This window comes from Panthera pardus, unplaced genomic scaffold (genome assembly GCF_024362965.1).
Source record: "Panthera pardus isolate Hobbes unplaced genomic scaffold, ASM2436296v1 HiC_scaffold_6, whole genome shotgun sequence".
Taxonomy (NCBI): domain Eukaryota; kingdom Metazoa; phylum Chordata; class Mammalia; order Carnivora; family Felidae; genus Panthera; species Panthera pardus.
In genome coordinates this window covers 90,145,159-90,166,308 of record NW_026526991.1, presented here as the reverse complement: position 1 = coordinate 90,166,308, position 21,150 = coordinate 90,145,159, and the positions used below count along the sequence as shown (strand labels likewise).

General features: G+C 33.6%; 1 protein-coding gene across 5 annotated transcripts in view; it reads right to left on the bottom strand.

Annotated features, from left to right (window-relative positions):
• The window catches only part of RERGL (RERG like), a 50,797-nt gene extending 30,763 nt beyond the window's left edge, over positions 1-20,034 (bottom strand). Inside the window, exons 1-6 of one of the 5 annotated variants that reach the window (XM_053894933.1) lie at positions 16,401-17,139; positions 15,298-15,354; positions 11,215-11,288; positions 10,801-10,949; positions 8,136-8,298; positions 2,696-2,864 (exon numbers count right to left, since the gene is read on the bottom strand). In XM_053894933.1, coding sequence (XP_053750908.1) covers positions 2,736-2,864; positions 8,136-8,298; positions 10,801-10,949; positions 11,215-11,288; positions 15,298-15,354; positions 16,401-16,452 — 624 coding nt within the window. In that variant the 5' untranslated portion in view covers positions 16,453-17,139 and the 3' untranslated portion in view covers positions 2,696-2,735. Of the gene's footprint in view, positions 1-2,695; positions 2,865-7,684; positions 8,299-10,800; positions 10,950-11,214; positions 11,289-15,297; positions 15,355-16,400; positions 17,140-18,670; positions 18,695-19,519 lie in introns of those variants that run through there. The other 4 variants (XM_053894935.1, XM_019452109.2, XM_019452110.2 and 1 more) reach the window with 4 other exon arrangements.
• Positions 20,035-21,150: the final 1,116 nt, after the last annotated feature.

The window sequence follows — 21,150 nt, the reverse complement described above, 5'->3', positions numbered from 1 at the left end:
TGGGAGACCAGAATTTTTTTTTTTTTTTTTTTTTTTTTAGTTTATTTATTTATCCTGAGAGCGGGAGAGAGAGCGGGGTAGGGGGAGAGAGAGCTGAAAAGAAAGAGAATCCCAAGCAGGCTGGACACTCTCAGCAGGGAGCCTGACAAGGGGCTCAGATTCATAAACCCAGAGATCATGACCTGAGCGAAAATCAAAAGTCAGACGTTTAGCTGACTGAACCACCCAGGTGCCCCTGGAATTTTTTTTTTTTTTTCTTTCTGAAACACACTGAATCATATTTGAGATGTAGAATTTTATCTCCTTACACTACCAGGATAAGGACTATTGCTTCTATATTCCAAGAATATGTATTATTATTATTATTATAGTTAGATTCTAATCTTCATATCTATAATATTTATATTATATGCTTTTTAATATGTTCATTTATTTGACTGTCTTCATGTTCTTAAAAAATCTTCTGTTTTATATCAATGCCATTTAACTGATTTTCTGTAATGCTAATTTGACTCTTCATTAACAAAAATGCAGATTTTAAAGTCTGCTCTAGACTTCCAATTTTCATTTTCATTTTTAAAATTATCTTCAGACATATACCTTCCTCTTTCATATTACTATTGCTGTGTTTTTGTCTTAAGGAATATTTTCAAAAATCCATTATTTTTAATGTATGTGTAAGGTGGGGGGATTTAACTGTGTTTTATGTTTCTTGATCCCTCTAAAAAGAAAGATGTCTATGGCCTGGATTGCCAACATATGGTGCACCTATCTTATCCTATCTTCATCTTCCTGTCAATCATTATTTTGGGAAGGGAACGGTGTGCATTCTCCAGCACTCTGGCTGTTGTGTTCATCTCAGCATAATTTCTATGCATAACCAGGACTGATTTAGTTGGCTGTGCTCTTTGAGGTGGGAGGTGGTTCCTAAACTTGCCATCTTCATATTACAGGGAAGAAATTATATGTGGTGAATAACATGACACAAATTGTTTTGTTTTGTTTCCATTAAACAAATTCTACACACACAAATAATTGTAAACCACATCTCTGAGCCTCTGCCCTAACATTTCCAACAACCAAATCTCTATCTCATCGGAGTTTGCCTTTAATAAGCACTGTTCTGGCCAGTCCTGCTTTTGTTAATCTTCTAACTGTGAATATTGATTGATTGATTGACTAATGCTTATTTATTTTGTGAGAGAGAGAGAGAGAGAGAGCAGAGCGTGAGCAGGGGAGGGTCAGAGAGAGAGGGAGACACAGAATCTGAAGCAGGCTCCAGGCTCTGAGCTGTCAGCACAGATCCCAACGTGGGGCTCCAACCCATGAATTGTGAGAACATGACCTGAGCCAAAGTCGGATGCTTAACTGACTGAGCCACGCATGCGGCCCTCCTATTATTATTATTTTTCTAATGTTTATTTATTTTTAATTTAAAAAATTTAAAAATACATGCCAATGTGTCCAAATTAAAGTTTTTTTCATAGATACCACTTACTAGTGGTTCTATAAAGGTAAAATAAAATTACTAAAGCTATGTTGTTTTATATTTTCCTTATGAGAGGAAATTATGTTGTTTAAAGATATTTTAATAAATATTTAATAAAATGATCTTTGATCATTAATCAAAGTTCTGGGTTTACCTTTCATCATTTTCCATCAACAGTGTTTGGTAAGTGTCCTCAAATAGATAATTGACACAGCAGCAGGCATTACTAACAGAAAAAGAAGTAGCCAAAGCATTTGTTGCTCTATTCCTGATTTTTAGAACATTGAATATCACAAACTAACATACTGATTTTAACAAGTAAAAATGTAGTAAGAGAAAATACATTTTCCAAAATATCTTTTTTTTCATTTTACATAGTTTCTTGGTTACATGTTATTCACTGTTATAAAATAAGGTAACCAAATTGCGTATATTTTGGTTTTGGTACAAAATTCCCCTTTTGTGAACTTTTCTCCTAGATTTAATTTTCTAATACTTTATAGATGTCCACTAATTCTTCTTCAAATTCTGATGTTTGCTAAGAACAATGGGGACATTATCTCATTCCTCAGTTATATTTCAGTTTCATCTGAACTGTTCAATCTCATTTTTGTCTCATGCCCACTTATTTTAACTATAATGCTATACTAATGAACAACTATCCATTTTTTGTAACTACAAACCTATTGTTCTAACACTTATGTGTATCCAATCATTCCCCATGGGATGGGATCCATCCTGGAATCTGTCCCCAATTTTATAATTTTGAATGCAACTTTTCTCACATATACCAACCCTCATTTTTTCTCTTATTTTGTTGTTTCCTTTATTTCTCTGCCTTTAACTCACTTGATATTTTGTATTCCTTCTGACAGAATGGGTTATTATCTGATTAAATAATAACATATCTATGAAAACATTATTTACGTATATGGTAGTATATCTATATACATATACACAAAGACGTGTTAATCTTATCTACAAAATGTTAAGCCTTAAAAAGATATTATTAAAATAATAAATAGTAATTTAGAATGATCAAACCCATAATTTTTAAACTACTTTTTAGCAGGGTTTGCTCAAAACCTCTCTTGTGGAGAATGATAATGTAAGCAAAATACACACTTCTTATAGTCTAGGCTTTAAAATTTTCTGACAAAAGTCATCCAACTAGTTATTTTTAAAAGACTTTTTGTTTAGGGGTACCTGGGTGGCTTAGTTGATGAGCATCCCACTTCGTCTTAGGTCATGACCTCGCAGTTTGTGAGTTCGATCCCCACGTCGGGCTCTGTGCTGACAGCTCAGAGCCTGGAGCCTGCTTCAGATTCTGTCTCCCTCTCTCTCCGCTCTTCCCCTGTTCACACTCTGTCTCTCTCTAAAAAATAAATAAAACATAAAATTTTTTTTTAAATAAAGAATTTTTGTTTGAATGAATTAAACATTCTACCTCCAAACCAACCCAAGAATTTTAATTCCTAGATGTGTTTACATGTAGAACTGTACCCAAATCATCCAAAACTAAATAATTGATTACCTTGAAAATAAATTTATGTCTGGAAAAAACACCAGCTTAACTTAATATCTGTTTGAATGTTTCCAAGTGTCTAGATATTAGTCATCTTTAGTCCTATAGAATGGTCTAGACGCTACAGCAGTAACTCATGGTCATACTCTCAAATGATGGCAAGTAATCTCATATCTTACTCTTCTTCAATGGTCTCGTTTTTTTCTCTTAATTCTTCATGCCTTAGTGGTTCCAGGATTACTAAAATGTTGGTAAAATTCCACATTGCGACTAGTACTATAGAGTCTTCTAATTCCCTCCTTGGAGGAACTTACGTTCCCATTATTAAATTGTATCTCTATCCAAAAGAAAAAAAACAATCTGTTTGGTAGTTTATACATTTGAAAATTATGATGACCTTCTTCTTTACTTTGAAATAATATGTTGTCATTATAAAGTATATTTCCAATTTATAGTGTGTCTTTTTTTTTCTTTGGGAATTTAAAATACTTTAAATAATTTGGGCTTTGCCTGATTCCCCCAGAATTGTAGAGTATGACTGATAACTGCCTTTAGAATCCTTAATAGCTAAATTACAATTATTATGCAAAGTCCTACAATAGACAGTTATATGGATTATTAAATGACTTTGCCTTTTTTGCAAACTATAATCATTTTCCTTTATTAGCTGAAGGATTTCATAATTTAAGGAAGATGAGAAACCTATAAGTCACGCTTTCAAATAAGGAACATGGATATTGCAAACATTAAATTCCCCCATAAAAATGTTAAGGCATCATTAAACTAGGTTCAGATTAATACAATTCAGTCAACTCTAGATAGATATCTCCCATAATAAGCTGAAACAATACCTAGTGATCTAAGATGTAAAATATTTTACTACAGCCAATTTATAAACCTATAAAACATACAGGTATCATTCAACCTCTTTATTAATAGTGCATGCCTTGTATTAAATCAAAACCATTTTAAAGGCCCCTCCCTTTTGGCATTCCCTTCCTCAGCTGTTGCCCCTCATTATGTGTTATCTCACTGAAGCTCATCCAAAGTGAATGACAGCATCTTTTTTACTAGAAGCAGCTTAGGCAATTCCCAGCCTAGTGATACAGCTTAACTATCTCTGAGATTTATAGACACACTTGCTATCCTAAACCTACAATATTCTATGGTCTCATGTTGATGTATTTGTTTCTCTGTAAGCAGATGTGGTTTTCTCACTTTGGAAAACTGTAATTTATTACTTTTTAGGTTCTTGCAAGTTGCTTTACGTGTGAATTACATTCACAAGAAAACTGATATTGCAACAACTTCAGGTTCTAGACTGTTTTGAAGTGGCTTAAAGCGGGTTTGTTCTTTTTTTCACATTTTTCCCCAATAAGAAAGCCAAATATTTTGTATTGTCTGAACTGCCAAGGGTTTTAATAAGTTATCTATTCTGGTTATCTATTATCACATAACCCCAAAACAATGGTTTAATAGCCCCCAACAATGGCAATTACGCTCACGAATCTGCAATTGGGGCAAGATTCTGTGGGCTAACTCGTCTCTGCTCTGCTTGGCATCAGTTAGTCCAAGGGTAGAGGCTGGATATGCTCATATATTGAGTGGCTGTGTGGTTACTAATCCTGTGTGGTATCTCCAGCCCTGTGCCTTCAGGGCAACAAGATTCATATATGTTGACTCATGGCTCCCAAAGCTAAATCCCAGGGAGGAGCCGATGGGAACAGGTGAGAACAGATGATGTAGGAACAGATCAAGCTCAAGCCCCTTTCCCAACCTGGTCCCCTTTTTTCCAGGTTTGGTAAATTGAAAAATAAAGTTGTAATAGATTTGGTATACAACATAATGATTTTATTTATATATACACACACACACACACACACACACACACACATATGTATATGTTGTAAAATGATTACCACAATCAAACTGCAATCACGTTAATTAACATATCTATCACCTCCCAGTTATCTTTCGTGTGTGAGAGAACATTTGTTTGCGTTACTCTGTTCCATTGACTCCTTATAACAAGATGTGTCATCCCAAGTCATCTTGACAAAAAAATCAAGGTACAATAAATAAAATTGTAAAATATATTCAAATATTTGTATCCTTAACAGAGGAATTTTGAATTCTGACTCATCACAGACAGGTATGCATGGATTAAACTATTAAAGAATTTTCATACCATATCGACATTAGAGTTCTTGCATACCACATAAATTAACATGTTGTTTTTCACACCAAATCATCCCAAAAGAATCTTTTTTGAACTGGGAAAATAATTTTAAAGAATGAAGACCAAATCTCTAAAATGGAAATTATCCAAGAGAATAATTAAAACAAAATAAAACAAAAAATTAAAATATAATGGTTAAACTGATATATATATAAATATATATGTATATATATATAAATATATATGTATATATATATATATATTTACCTATGTACATATATATATATGAAGACAATATTGAAACTATAAAATATTAATGAAATCCTTGCAAACAGTTGACTAAAAAAAGCATAACATTGAATTTGCTAGAATAACATTACACAATAAAATTTATTTCTCATTTACATAGCAATCCAATCTGAATGTACCTAGTTGATAGAGATCTTTCCTAAGCTTGAGATATTAGTGCCAGCCATAAGAGGACTGTGCCTCATTATACAGAGGTTACCGTGAAGTTCTTTAGTAGAAGGAAATTATCCCATTTGCCAGTTTCAAGAAGTGCACTATGTTGTCTACCTTTTGTATGTTATGAAAAGTGGCCCATGGTACAGATTTCTAGGCAGCAATCAGTGGTTTTGCCAGTTGTCTAGAGATCAGTACGAAACAAAACTGGGTGAGGATGACAAAAAGGACCAGAGAAAAAAATGTGTGAATGGATCTCTTAGAGAGAACATAAAATATTCATATCTTTGTGTATCATGTTTATGCCCATCAGAGAGCATCCACCAAGGAGAAGTCACTTTACAACCAGAGGGACAGGATGACCTGTCCTGCAGATATCAACCTGCCTCTTGGCCGTCTTTGTGCTTACAACAACGATCCAGGATAACAGGATAACAGGGGTCATAGTGGGTGGCATGGATGGAAGCAATGCATGGGCTTATAATATGGACTTTGCCTCAATATAACTGATTGAATAGGTCACTTCTAAATTTCCAACCAGACACTATTAGAAATGGAACCTCTGCCTTGGATATAGCACCGTTTCTTTGTGGGCTGAGTGGGTGGGTAACAGGAAACAAGTTAAACACTGATATCCAGGGGCACCTGAGTGGTTTAGTTGGTTAAGCGCCCAGCTCTTGATTTCGGCTCAGTTCATAATCTCATGGGTTCGTGAGTTTGACCCCAGTCAGGCTCTGTGCACACAACTTGGAGCCTACTTTGGGTTCTCTCTCCCCTCCTCTCTCTGCCCCTTCCCAACTCCCACCCTATCTCTCTAAAAATAAATACATAAACCTAAAAAAAAAATGCTGGCATCCAGATTCTGCTGTTCCAGGATTCTATCAAGCAGCACAGTCTGATGACAACATTCCTACTGCCAACTCTGACCTGTAGAGCACAGTCACTATTAAGCTTCTCAAAATTGTCTGTGTCCCCTCACCAGTGCATTCCTCACTTTCTTAGTAAAGGAAATTCCTCTGAATTGTCCCAAGCACCACCACTACATGGTGGGTTCCTGGGCAAACCTACCATATCAATTCTAACTTCCCTACCTTTATGAATGTTCTGAACTATTTTGTATTCTACCACACAATGTTCTATTATTTCCACTACTTTTACTCTAGTCTATCATCAAGGCCAGACTTCTAAGGAACAGCAAAACTACATTGATGAGTTCTAGATGTCCCTCCTATAATGTGGAATCACAGTTCATGGTGAGTAACACCAAGTCAATGAATTCTCTCCTATGCAGACTAACGTTCTGTGTTACTGGTCCCCCACTTGCCTACCAACCTCTACTCAAGATCTTCTTCCAGCTTCACCCCCAGATTCTCGCTGATACATGTTAACTGGGGTACGGAGCACTGCTTGCACTCCCACTTTAATTTCTGGGAGATGTAACCTTAATTATCAGTGATTTGGCTGAAGTTAGGCCGAGGGCCCCAACTTAAAAGGCAGCGAGGCCAGCGGCAGGAGCACTGAAGTACAGAGGGTAAACAGTTGATTTCTGAAGGAAACTGCACTCAGAGAAATCTGAGAAGGCCCAAAATGTCTAATACAATATTTCTTTCATGGCAATAAGGTCTTCAAGGTTATATGTGTGCCAACCAGCTTTTACTTTTCCCCTGTGATGTATGGATCTCTATTATTAACTAAAAACAACCAATCCTTTTTATATGAAAAGGATCTTAGCTGTATAACTTAATTTGTGCTAACTACCCTTCTTATATGGATTACATGGAAGGCAGAATTTTTCATTATCAGACCAAATACAAACTATACTTACAGGCAGAGAATTCAACTTCTTAAGGTCTAAATTATAAGTGAAATAAGTAGTATGAGCAATAAGCAATATCAAGATGTAAACGATATCAAGAACTCACTGAGTTACTGGAAAGGCACTTTAAAAATTAAATTCATGCATTTCTACCAACTTGATGAAATATAACTACATATTTCTTTCAAAGAAATAAATATAATAAAAGTAAACTGAGGCCTGTGGAGGTAGTTTAATAAAATCATTAAGCAGTTATACAAGCAAACTATACAGCAATGCATTGGTAAGTTATAGTGAGTGCCATTTTGTGTAATAAGGAAAAGGCTGGGTGTGAAGCATGAGTGTACAAGATACAAACAACCAAACGGCAAGCTATATATTTGAAAACACAGCTGTGGTTTATGTTCAGTCAGTTCATATCTCTAAGAGAACTATTTTTTTTTAATGCATACAAAGGGCAAATTTCATTATCATGTGAATATTTAAAACTCTCTGATATAATAAATCCCCTAGGATTACATGTCTGCTAAACAGATTTCCGTCTCTTTCCAAATACATTATTGATCAGTTTAGCCATTGATTTAGATCCACTGGGTCTTCTCTTTTCTTTGAGTTTGAAGTTTGTCAGGATGTCCTTGATAATTCTGATAAACATCATCTCTACCTCCAGACACTGCTCTGCTGCAGATAATTCACAGAATTGGCAGCGGTTATCCAATGCCAGCTTTTGCCCTTCTTCCCAGCCAACCTCTCGCACGTGGCAGAGATCTTGCTTGTTACCAACCAAAAGCACCGCTGATTCCACAGCTCTGAAATGTAGAACACAACTTTGGCAAAATTATTTTACATCTCTTTTTTTTTCATTAGTAGGTTTATATAAAAATTAATTAAGGACAAAAAAAATATTGTGTGTGTATATGTGCTTCTTATGGTCATATGTAAGTGTATGACACAAATCCCCAATTATTTACAAAAATTATAGAATGTGGTATGTGACACAGAAGTAACAAGACTATTAAAGTATAGGATTTGCATTGATACAAACCTATTCTTGAATAATGGCTCTGTTTACCAACAAGGCATGATTATTAATTTTCCCAAGTTCCATTATCCTATATGTAAAACAATCGTGAAATAGCACATGTTACACAGAATTCTCATGGAGATTTAATTAAATGATGTACATAAAAATACCTAGCACAGTCAGCAAAAGATGCTTACCAAGTATTATTTTTCATTTCCTTATCAATTGAAAGAGAAGGACTAACTAATGTGTTTTTACTGAATAGCTACTATAATTGAACAATTTAGATATAATTTTCCTAGGGAAAAATATTACTCAATACTCATTGCTGTTTGTTCTTTGTTATTATCCATTATACCATAGTCTAGAGATAAATGTTATAATCTCATGACCTTGTGCAATTTTTCTATTTATTTAAGAAATATGTTTCCAGAGGTCCTGGGTGGCTAAGTCGGTTAAGCATCCAGCTCTTGATTTCGGCTTAGGTCATGATCTCACGGTTTGTGGGAGTGAGTCCCGCACTGGGCTCTGTACTGACAGCACAGAGCCTGCTTAGTATTCTCTTTTTCCCTCTCTCCTTGCCTCGCCCTCCCTGTCTCTCAATATAAATATTTTTTTTTTTAAAGAAAAACATTTCTTTGTTAAGATAATGTCTTCAACAAATATCAATAATTTTTCCTTGGTTACAGAGACAAATTTCTAAAACAGGGTTTCATTTGAAAGATAGAATAAGACAACTAGTCCTTATAAATGCCATGGAACTCTGCCAAGTTATCTACTATAGGGAAGAAATGAATAAATGCAGTCTTCAACTCTTTCTATAAAGATACTGTCTTTAGATTCTGCTAAAAGTCAGTTTCATTTGCATGATGGTGTGTGTGAGTGGTGAGGGGAAAAGCACTGTGTCTGTTAGACTTTTCAGGGTATTAATATTTTTTCTATAAAATTCAGAAAAGTATTGTAAAGGATTAATGGGGAAGGATAAGTGAAATATTTTGAAGAGTGACTCATAATCAGATGTAATTTTATAAAACAGTAACATATTTTGCTATCCCAGACTATCTACAGATTGAGAAGTGGAAATACTCTAAAAATTACTTAGTACATTAAGAAGATTGCCTGAAAAATGTCAAGTATAGGTGTTTTCATTTTTATGTTTTGACTATGCTTAAGTGATTCTTTTGATTTGGAAGAATAGTGAAGGAATTTTATTATTATCCTTTACCTAAGTCATGCTGCTTAAATATGAGGCATTTAATGCTTAAAACAATGAAGTTCAAAACAAAAATCTGTAATATAAGAGGAAATCAGAGCTGCAAGTTACCTCAGTAAAATCAAATCCTTTTCTCCTACCATATTTCTATCAGTTTTATAACCAGAAAAATGAGGTCTAGAGATTAAAGTGGTTTACCTAAGGTCAATCAGATATAAACAAGAATTTACATCAATTGACTTCAGGGAAACGACCTTTATCAATCATTATCCCATGGTTTCTTGATAGTGGGCATTTAAAATAGATACAAAAACACATATACCAATTTTCAGTAATAATATTGTGCTTCTTGCTTCCCAGATTAAAGTGTTATTTTGGATTCTAAGGGCAAATCTTATCACGAGCACAAAGAATCCTTTATATCAGCATGTCAAATAAAAATAAATATTTTAAATGGGAGAGGTTCAAACAAAAAAATAAAGAAAATGGGAAATTCATGTGTAAATGTATATCTAATAATACAAGAATGGTTTAAGGCAGGTATGCGTTCCCTCATAGTTTCTTTGTGTCAAGACAATTAACAATGGGTAATCATTGATCAGTTCTTTATTTTAGGAGGTGAAACAGAGAAAAATGTATTCTCATACTTAGAATTCATAATGGTTTGATTATTCAGTCTATTTTGCTTTGATAGATTGAACAACCCAACGACAAGGAATTGGATGCCAAATGTAACAAATTTGGATTTATTTAATATCCTTAACATCTTTGTGGGAATGAAAAGAAAAGGTTGAAAAGTGAACTATCTTGTGTACAGAGTACCATTTTGCAAGTGAGTGTCATGTTAACAATAGAAGCTGTCTTGTAAAATAGCCATTTACTCAGAGCAAGTAACTGTTTATGTCAGCCAGGATATAAAGTATTCTCATCTTATTCCTTTTACTACATGTGTAACTCCTGTGGAATGGAAGGTGAATTGTTCAGGGCTGTTAAATTTTGTAATTGGAAGGCTGTATTAAGCTCTTCCTAATGATGCTTATAGCTATGATGATTTACTAAAAGGAAAGGCAAGAGGAATGGAGAATATCTTACCTTTTACAATGACTAGTTTGTGGCTCCCGAATTCTGTAGACCAGTGCTTTTGCAAAAGCAAATGAGGACCTGTCACTGATGTCATACACAATAACAAACCCATCTGCCCAATGCAGTTCACTTGTGAGGGAAAATTTTGCTTTCTTTGGCTGAAAATAAATCAAGCAAATTGAAATTGGTGGGATATTCCACCTATAATTGACACTTCAGACAATTAATTAATGGTAACCCATTTTATCAAAAAATAGATAGATATTGGAGTTTATAATATTAAAAATAATCTCTTAAAATTTTAATTAAAATTGAGAACACATTTCAGTTTTAAGACTGGCAACTTTACATTTACTCTTACCCAATCTTCTTCAAATCATGATTGAAAAAAAATAAAATAAAATAATACTTTGTTTTACTTACTTGAGAACAAGGGTCATATATTTCTAGGTTCAGTTGCTTCCCTTCCAAATACAAATGCTTACTATAGACAGATTCTGCAAAATATACATATATTCATTGTCATTATGGAAATACTCTAGAATTAAAAAAAATAAATTAATATTTGTATTACAGTCTTGCAAATTCAACTGATCAGATTTTAGTGGAATAGAACAGTGGCTTTTTTTAACTGTTAGTGATCAAATACATGCATGTTATATTTGCTCATACATATATGTATTTCTTACAAATAAATTTTTCCACCATATCTATTCAACTACATGCTTTTGTGCTTATCTACTTATCTTCCATGTTACAACTATGGACGAATTATCTGTGTTTCCAAGGCCAATCCATTCATCATGAACTAGTTACCATTTCCTCTGATCTACTGAAAGACATAACCGTACCAATTCCACCTCTCTCTTCTGCATCATAAACTGTTCCTCTCTACTATATCATTATTAACTGCTGAATTTCTCCTAACTTAACAACCCTTTAGAACCCCCAATCTCTTCAACTATTGCCACATTGCTCTCCTAGCCTTTTAGTAAGTACCTACACCTCTGTGTCCAATTTCTGTCTCCATCCAGCTCTTTGAATCATTCCAATCAGGCTTTAGTTCCAAGAACTTAAATAAACCTGTTCTTATCAAGGTTATGGTTTTAGATTCAATGGATAATTCTGTCTTGAGCTTATGTGTCCTAGTAGAATTAATAGAGCTGATCACTTCTCCCTCCTTATAATGTTTTTTTCTTTATTCTTTGTTGCTCCGTATTAATCTTTTTCATTTGTCCCATCATGTCTTCTCACACTCCAGACATGGGTCTAGGTTATGGATCTCTTCTCTATCTATACTCCCTGGCTAATCTCATTCAGATTTTTATACAACAGTTATTGCTGATGAACCCAATTTATATCTCCAGCCTAGACCTCTTCCTTGAACCTCAGACACAAACAACTACTGCTATCGGACACCCCCCTTTAGATACTTAATAGACATCTCAACCTGAAAATACTTAAAATGGAATCCCTGACTCCCCTGAAAAGATTGTATCTTCTACAATTTTCTGTTTCATTAAATTATATACCCATAACTCCAATTTATCAGGTTAAAAGCCTTAAGTCATCCCTGATCCTTTCTTTCTTTTACCTCCTATATTTATCCTATTAAAAATTCCTTTTAGGGGCACCCGGGTGGCTCAGTCGGTAAAGCGGCCGACTTCAGCTCAGGTCATGATCTCGCGGTCTGTGAGTTCGAGCCCCGCGTCAGGCTCTGTGCTGACAGCTCAGAGCCTGGAGCCTGTTTCAGATTCTGTGTCTCCCTCTCTCTCTGACACTCCCCTGTTCATGCTTTGTCTCCCTCTGTCTCAAAAATAAATAAATGTTAAAAGAAATTCCTTTTATTCTATCTTTGGAGTATAGTTTGAATTTATCTGTTTCTCATTATCTCCATTGTTAGTACTATGATCCAAGCCATCAGTTTTTATTTAGAGTATTACAAAACCTCCTCATTCATCTCTCTGTTTTACCTCCTTCTTAACTCCCTTCTTGTGCCTAGTCTATTCTCAACACAGGAGCAAAAGTGAACCTTGTAGCCAAATCATATCCCTTGTCTGATCAAATCTCTCCAATGGCTCCCCATCTCACTTGGATAAACCAAAGCCTTTAAAATGCCTGAAAATGTCCCTCTTTGTTTAGTCTCCCATCACTTCTATGACTTCTTTGGCTATACTCTCTCAAATTATTTGCACACAAACTACACCATCCTCCATAGCGTTCCTCAACTTTTTTCAGAAATTTCCTCCCTCAGAATTTTGGTAATTGTTTCTTCTGCCTGGAATGTAATCCTCCAGATATCTTCATGGCTCAATTTCACCACCTTTATTTCTCTGTCCAAATATCACCTTCTCGGCAAAATCTACCCTGACTACCCTATTTTAAATTTAAATTTTAACATACCATATTAGTGCCATTCCCCCATGATATTTTCTTTTTCTTTATAGCAGTTATCATCATCTGACATAACTTATACTCTTTTTTTTTAATTGACCCTTCCTTCCAGAATATAAATCTTATGGGGGCTTGGATATTTGTCTATTTTGTTCAATACTGTAGCCTCTCTATCTAGAAGAATACCTGGGACATGGTAGGTGCTCAATAAATATTTGTTTAATGAATAAAAGACTTCCTTTCTGTAACTGTTCCTCCAGAGTTTAATAAAAGACCTACTTCTCTCCAAAATGGCACACTGACAAAAAAATCATGACCCATTCTGGCAACATAACACATAGTTAAAAAGATAGAGCAAGATTTGGGGAGCTGACTTCAGGGGTTAAGGATGCATTTTAAAATCCTTTTAGGTTACATTTAATGAAATTTGTTATAGTTTCATTAAACCTTAAAATATGTTTTCAGACAGTTCCTTGTAACTTCATAGGTTACTACTGACTGTGAACCCTACAAGTTCCTTCTAGATGTTTAAACATATCTACTCAAAAATCAAAAACTGTCAGCTGGGGTCACTAACTCTTAACTTTTTAGAATTTTATTATTTCCCCTTCTGGTCTTCATTTACAAGATGGAATCATTTTCTGCCAGTTTTTCCTCGTGCAGTGATGATCTTTTTGCTCATTTGTTTGTCTTTTCAAAATGTCTCTAAGTCATATATTTTTTAATGGAAATGTACCAGCCTGGAATGTACACACTTCATTTGTTTATATAACTATATCTTATAAAAGATTAAGGTGATTTTTTTGTTGTTGTTGTTGCTGTTGTTATTTTTTGGGTGTGGTTTTATTTGTGTTGGTTTGGGTTTGTAATTGTGGAACATCTTCTCCTGCCTGACTCTTTGTGTTATATTGACTGTTTTTGACAGAGGTTTTTCACCTGAGAATTTAAACAATAGGAATTTCTTTTTCTATGTATTTCTTCTATCTTTAATCAGTTTTCAAGCACTTTCCCTAAAATATTCCCAATGTCACATGGATTGAAGTAGTATGTTAGATACGTGTAGAAAGTAATACAATATAATACCTTAACGTTAGTTTCTAAAATTCTGGAATAATGCTACCTCATGAATGGAGGCTTTCTTTCTTTCTTTCTTTCTTTCTTTCTTTCTTTCTTTCTTTCTTTTTTTGGTGGAGGAGATTATTTCTTATGGAAAAACACGTTTTCAATTATAACTTCCTCTTAATCTAAGTAAGAATTATTGCACAAAAAAATCAGAATCATTCCCCTTTCTTCCAATTCTCATAATTTTTTTATACTCTGCTGTTCTTGTTTAAAAAACATAAAGCAAAATCACTTTCCCCTCATGTCTTAAATCAGGTGAGATATTAGTACTAATTAGCACTAATGTTGATTATTAATATTAGTATTAATATTGATTAATTGCTGAGCCAAAAATATACTCAAAACTCTGGCAAAGTTCCTCACTTTTTATTAATGCCTCACTCTGATATTTCCCATATGTCATGCTAATTCTGAACAAAATAAATTTAGAGCAGAGTTAGTAAAATTATTCTAAGATTATATTAAAACACTTGTTTTAGAATTTCTCTGAAACTTAGATAAGCAACCTAGATAATTTTGATATGATCTTTAATCAAGGTATAATTTTCCCATTATTTTCACATGGGAATAAATTAAAATAAGCTTTATTTTGTAGTTACTAGTGCTTTTATGATTAATATGTCTTCATCTTTCAACAAATGTTTATTTAATTTCAAAACTGTTTCATAGTTTACAAAAATATTCACACTGACACACTTCACAATATTAGGAGAGGGGGATCTTAGTTTTAATGTTCTTCTAATTCTAGACTGAAACAAACTGACTTCCTAATCCATCTCACTTAACATCAAATTGGGTGAATTTTATCATAAAAGCACATTCTATTCAAGTACCTATTTTGATATTTCCAACCAGAATCTGAATAAATAAGTTGTTGAAAAATGCAAAAATGGAAAATTCTACCAAAATGCTTCAGTGACCTTAATTGTGGTTTAATTAAAATGATGAAATTTTAAAGGTTAAAAAAAAAAGTCTAAAGTGGTGACTTACCAAAATTAGAAGCATATTCTCCAATGAATCTCTTGGTAAGAAACCTTACTGTAAGTGCTACAAGACAAACAGGCTGGACTTAGGGTCTTTTCTATTTTAGGATACAGATAACTTAGTTATGTACATAAGGTTTTATCTTTCAGCTCAAAAATTACCAAGCATTAACGCAGACCTTAAAGCTTTATTAAATTCTAGTCTAAATAATAGTCATCAAGATTTTCACTGTACAACCATAAAGATTAAAAGACTAGAAAGTGATCTGCCTATTCAAATCACTATGTAATTAATTCATGAATGCAAACAGGTAAGACAGCTTACTTTATGTAACAGAAACAGAGTTCTCATTAAGTTTCAGATTCAAGAACTATACCATCTCTTTATATTCTTTACCAGGTCAAATCTGGCTCTAATAGTAACAAGGACAATATCACACATTTGTTTATCACACAGTTGTTTGCAAGGATAGAGGGACTTCAAAACCCAGGAAACAGAAGAAAGACCTCTAGTGTGGGTTTATCTTGCTGCAGCTCCTGGGTCTGGACAGTTGTCATCGTTCATTGAGATCAGGTAGCTCTATTGATGGCATCCTCACCACCATCATAACGGAACCAAAACCAAAATCCGGTAAAATAAAACAAAACCGTGACTTCCAAAGTCAGGGGCACCTGTTGCTCAGTCTGCAGGCATCTACAAAGCCACGCCCATCCTGTTTTTTCACCTCAGGAATGTTGCATTTAAAACATAATCCACAGGTCTCCCTGCATTCTTCTCCACCCTTAGGCTCCGAGCAGAAGAATCAGTTCAGGGCCATTGTTTGGCCACTAGTGGATGTGAGGGCAGGTGTGTTAGAGTGAGAAGTAGGTGGGATGGTAATGGAGTGATTTACTGTTATTCCTACAAATTAATACTTCAAACAGTTATCTTTCTCAAAGTGCCTATAAGTTCTATAAATATACAGTTAATTGCATTACTTCCTCATAAAAATGAAAACTCCAAATGAAAAGTAGTACACATAATTATGTAGCTATATTTACCTATTAGGTCAATATATTTCTCACTCGTTTTACACTCTGCACCATGCCACAGTATGCAACACCACTCACCAGATTTGCCTGTTCCTTCGCCACCCAAGACAGCAAGCTTCACATCGTTCATCTTGTCCTTCTGATCCTTCTTGCTCAGTCCTGTCTTTTGGAGCTATACTGACTTGAGCCCAGCATGTGCTTTTTAAAATCCTTTTTACTAATGCTGCTATAATTTCTCTAAGGCCAACTCCGCCCCATATTCCTCCCATCCAATAATAACTTTAAAAATGTTTTCCTGGAGTCTTTTTTAAACATATTCCATTTAAAAAAATAAACATTGCAGTTACTATTTAGACATAAAGTCTTCGTAAGTCAATAGTTAAGAATTTCACAGAAATTCTGCAGAAGATTCTGAAGTCAGCTAAGAAAGCTTAGTTCCCAATCATCTATTTTTTGTGTACCAGGAATTTACCTTTCTAGGACCTAGAAAAATGATTTCTCTAAATAAGAAAATGAGGTTTTAGAGGATGAGTATACATTCCTGTAAATCTACTTTGATTGGATCAGTTTTGATTTTTCTATAAAACCTGAGCCTATATTTTCTTGGACTTTTTCTGTGAAAGACAAAGGGAATAAGTTTACTCAGTCAAGACAAGAAATGAGAGAAGGAAGCGGATGGCTGTCTCAGATGTAGTTGTTTAGGGGTGACAGCAGGGCACATAAACACACAGCCCATGTTTTTGAGTCATATGAGGCTTTAATGAAAAATTTGGACACTACAGAGTTTTATCTCTCCAATGTCTTTCTTAATAAGCTCTCTCTCTCTCTCTCTCTCTCTATTTTAGGTCAATAGACAATAGTAAGGTTTCTGAGAAAAAAATAAAGCAAGCAGCTTCATGTTGTTTAAAAAGCAATAAGCAGAAACCTGTCATGTTTCCTTCTGTGGTACTGTGGTACCCCACGTTACTTTCTTTCCTTTCTCTCTCTCCATTTGTGTATGTATAAATTGGAGAGTTGAGAAAAGAGTGCAACAACAAATAGAAGAACTCAACCTTGTGTACTAAATTTTGAGACCCAGGTAAAGGAGTTTCATTTCTAGGCTGGGTTGATCACAGGTATAACATGCTTTTTAAAAATGCATTTATTTAGCAAACATTGAGCAACTGCCGCTTTTTATTGAAGATGTGTTGGGTTAACAAGGTCAACAATTAAAGAATTCATTAAGATTCCTTAATGAATCTACAGTCTACTAAGATGAAAATTGACATAATTAGAATTATAATAGACATGATCATGGCTAAAACAGAGCTCTAACCAAGGGCTGAGGAAAGCAGAGCAGTGCATTGAAAGGTCTTCAAAAAGTAGGTAAAGCTTGAAACATGAGCAGGACCCAACAGAAGAAAGAAAAAGTGATTGGGAATTAGGGAGATGTGTCTATTCCAAAAGAAGAAATAGACTCTGTAAAGAAAAAGAAAAAAAAAGGAAGCGAGAATATGGCAATTTGTGATATCAAGGTTAACACATGAACCAAAAAAAAAAATTAAAAATAACCTATGTTCTTTCTGTAATCCATACACCTATTTTAAGAGTAACAGGTAATTACTTTTTTTTATTAAGGGAGTTTACTAGCTGATTTATTATATTATGAAATTGAAAGTTTTTTCCTCTATTTGGAGAAATTATATTTTTATCTTAAAGTTCTGACTGATGTCTTTAGAAAGTTTAGTATATCTACTGATATGAAGGAAAAGCTTAATTTCATAGCATGCACGATATTGAAAACAATATATATATAGATATAGATATAGATATAGATATAGATATAGATATAGATATAGATATACCTACATTTTTTTTGCCATATCCTCCTCCTCCCCACTGCCACTGAATTCCAAAAATAAATCTAATAAAAAAGCAGCCTAAGGGCACTTGGTTCCAGGGATCGAGCCCTGCCTCAATTCTCTCTCTCCTCTATGCCCCTACCTCCAAAAGCACACCCACTCATGCTCTCTCTCTCTCTCTCTCTCAAAATAAATAAACATTTAAAAAAAAGCAGCCTAATGTTGGAATAGAGTGAATATAATTATGTACATGCTTTTCTAAGAAACAGAGTGTCTATATATTTTTTGGCCTCAGGTAAAGGGTGCTAAAATATGAATGTTCTGATAGACATATTACTTATACTACCTAAAATCCTTTTACTTTTCCCTAAATAAATATTTATTCACAACCAATATAATTTTTTGTTACTTTATTCATTTATTGAATGAAAAAAATTTATTGAGTGTCTACTACAGGCTTGGCACTATTTGCAATGCTAGAAACATATTAGTGAATAAAGTACTTACAGATTCTGTTCATTGGAGATGGACCTTAAATATTAAAAAATAAGTAACGATTACATATCAGGTATTCATTAATGCTATAATTTTATCTGTTTAATTTTGAGGTCAGGTTAACCGGCCCTTTTCAACTAATCTCATTTCCCTGTAATTTCTGTTAGAATAGATGCAAAGTTTTTTCACCAAAAGCTGCGGATTCAGAGGGTGGAGTGATTAAAAAAATCTCCAAGGAGAAAGATTATCTTTGTTCCATTATACTGTTCTGAACATTAAAAAGGTGGACTACTTCCCAAATCACTTTCTGTGTCTATAATAATCTAAAATAGACATGAATGGTGTACATAGACAAAGAGAAAACAAAGAAATCATAGAAATACAATGTTATTTATGAATATAGATCCCCAGGTCTGAAGTATATTAGCAAATCAAATCCAGAAGTGTATTTAAAGAGCCAATTGTAATGAGCTAGTAGAATTTATTCTAAGAAAGGCAAGTTGATTGAACAACAGGAAGTTTGGTAAAATATTCTAATATATTAGCATGATAAAGGAGAAAAACTGTATGAATAACCTGCTCCTAAAAGCATTTCATGAAATTTAACAACTGCTTAAAACAAAATACTCAGTAATCTAAAATTACATCTAACTTGATTAAGTTTATATATTTTAATCCACATATCAGAAAAATAACAAATACATATAGAATTTTTACTCTTAATTTCCTCGAAAAAGAGTATTTTGTCTGTTAATTTTAGCACAGAATTGGTAGTCCTATTCAATACAATGAGGGGAAGAAATTACATATACGAAAAAGGGGAGAAAAATAGTTACAACCTACAAATGATATTTTCCTTACCTGTATTTTATCTACATTATTAGCATACGTAAGATCATTCAGTAAGCTGGCCAAGTAAAAGAAAAACATAGAAACAATAATTCCAGATGATAAAAATAGCAGCTAACACATGTTTTACACAGTGTATAACAGGTAATTTTTTAACTTGTTTTCCAAGTATACTACATTTAATCCTCTGAGAAACTTCAGGTAGGTGCCATTATTATATAATACAAATACAGTCCTTTTTCACAAAGGAAAAAAAGAAGTAAAAAGAAGAAAACTAAAAAGGAATGTATAGGATTTATATGATGAATTCTCTTACTGAAGATTATCAAATAAGACTTGAATACATGGACAAACATAAATAGAATGGCCCAATGTTATAATTATTGCCAAATCAATCTAAAAGTAAAATGCAATGACAATTAAAAGCCCAACAAAGACGGTTTGATTGAATGTAGACAGCTTATTTTGAAAAAGAAAATATGTAAGAATAAATGAGAAATTTTTAGGTAAAAGAGTGACAAAATACCTCTCATGAACCAAATAATACCAAAAAAAATACTACTCTATTAAAATGTGATTGATAGCCTCATTAATCGAATAGATTTTTGAGTATAGAATTTAAGTACATAGGAATTTATTTTATTATGAACGCAATGCTTTTAATACATGTTATTTTTAAATTATGTTGATGCTATTAGAAAAAAAATCTTAGAACAATGTGTTATATCTGTACCTCATGCCACACAGAAAAATAAATTATGAATACTAAAAATCTTAGTGTGAAAATTAAATTCAGAGAAGTTTACATAGCCTTTGACATATATATGGGAATCTTCCAAATAATTGTAGACAGGGAAAAGTCTTCTTAAGAAATAGATCCAGGGGCAACTGGGTGGCTCAGTCGGTTAGTGTCTGACTTTTTAGCTCAGGTCATAATCTCGCTGTTCATGAATTTGAGGCCCGCATCAGGCTCTGTGCTGACAGATCAGAGCCTGGAGCCTGCTTCAGATTCTGTGTCTCCTTCTCTCTGTCTGCCCCTCCGCCACTCACGTTGTGTCTCACTCTCTCTTTGTCTCAAAAATAAACATTAAAATATTTTTTAAGAAAAAAATCTAAAGACATATACAAAAATATATACAGAAAAACAATATAATGACTTTTCATAATTGATCTTTAAGTGTTGGTTACGTTAGTCCCATGGGATTATTTAACAAAGTGTGTGAATTTGTACGTTTAATAGAAAATAAGTTTCTAGCTACAAATGGATTCTTTTTAATCAGAACTGAGGTATTTGTTTCACTTCAAATTATAATCCATGTTACTAAAAGAAAGTTCTAGCAGAAAACAAGTGTTTTTAAAGTGGAATTACTTCTGGATAATGTTATGTGATAATATGGAAATTTATAATGGAAGAGTAGTTTTGTTTTTGTTTTTTAAGAAGAAAAATGGTATTATTCTAATCTCACAAAGCACATGTTTTCAAACAGCTAACAGATTTAAAGTGCATTAAGAGTGTTCAGGTGTTTCCACATTATGTTGGGGTTAGGTAAGCAATCTAGGGAATATTTATAGAAAAAAAGAACATTTGATTGCTAAGCTCTATCTCTCCTTGTTCTCAAAGCACTTTATGTTATGTTTCATGA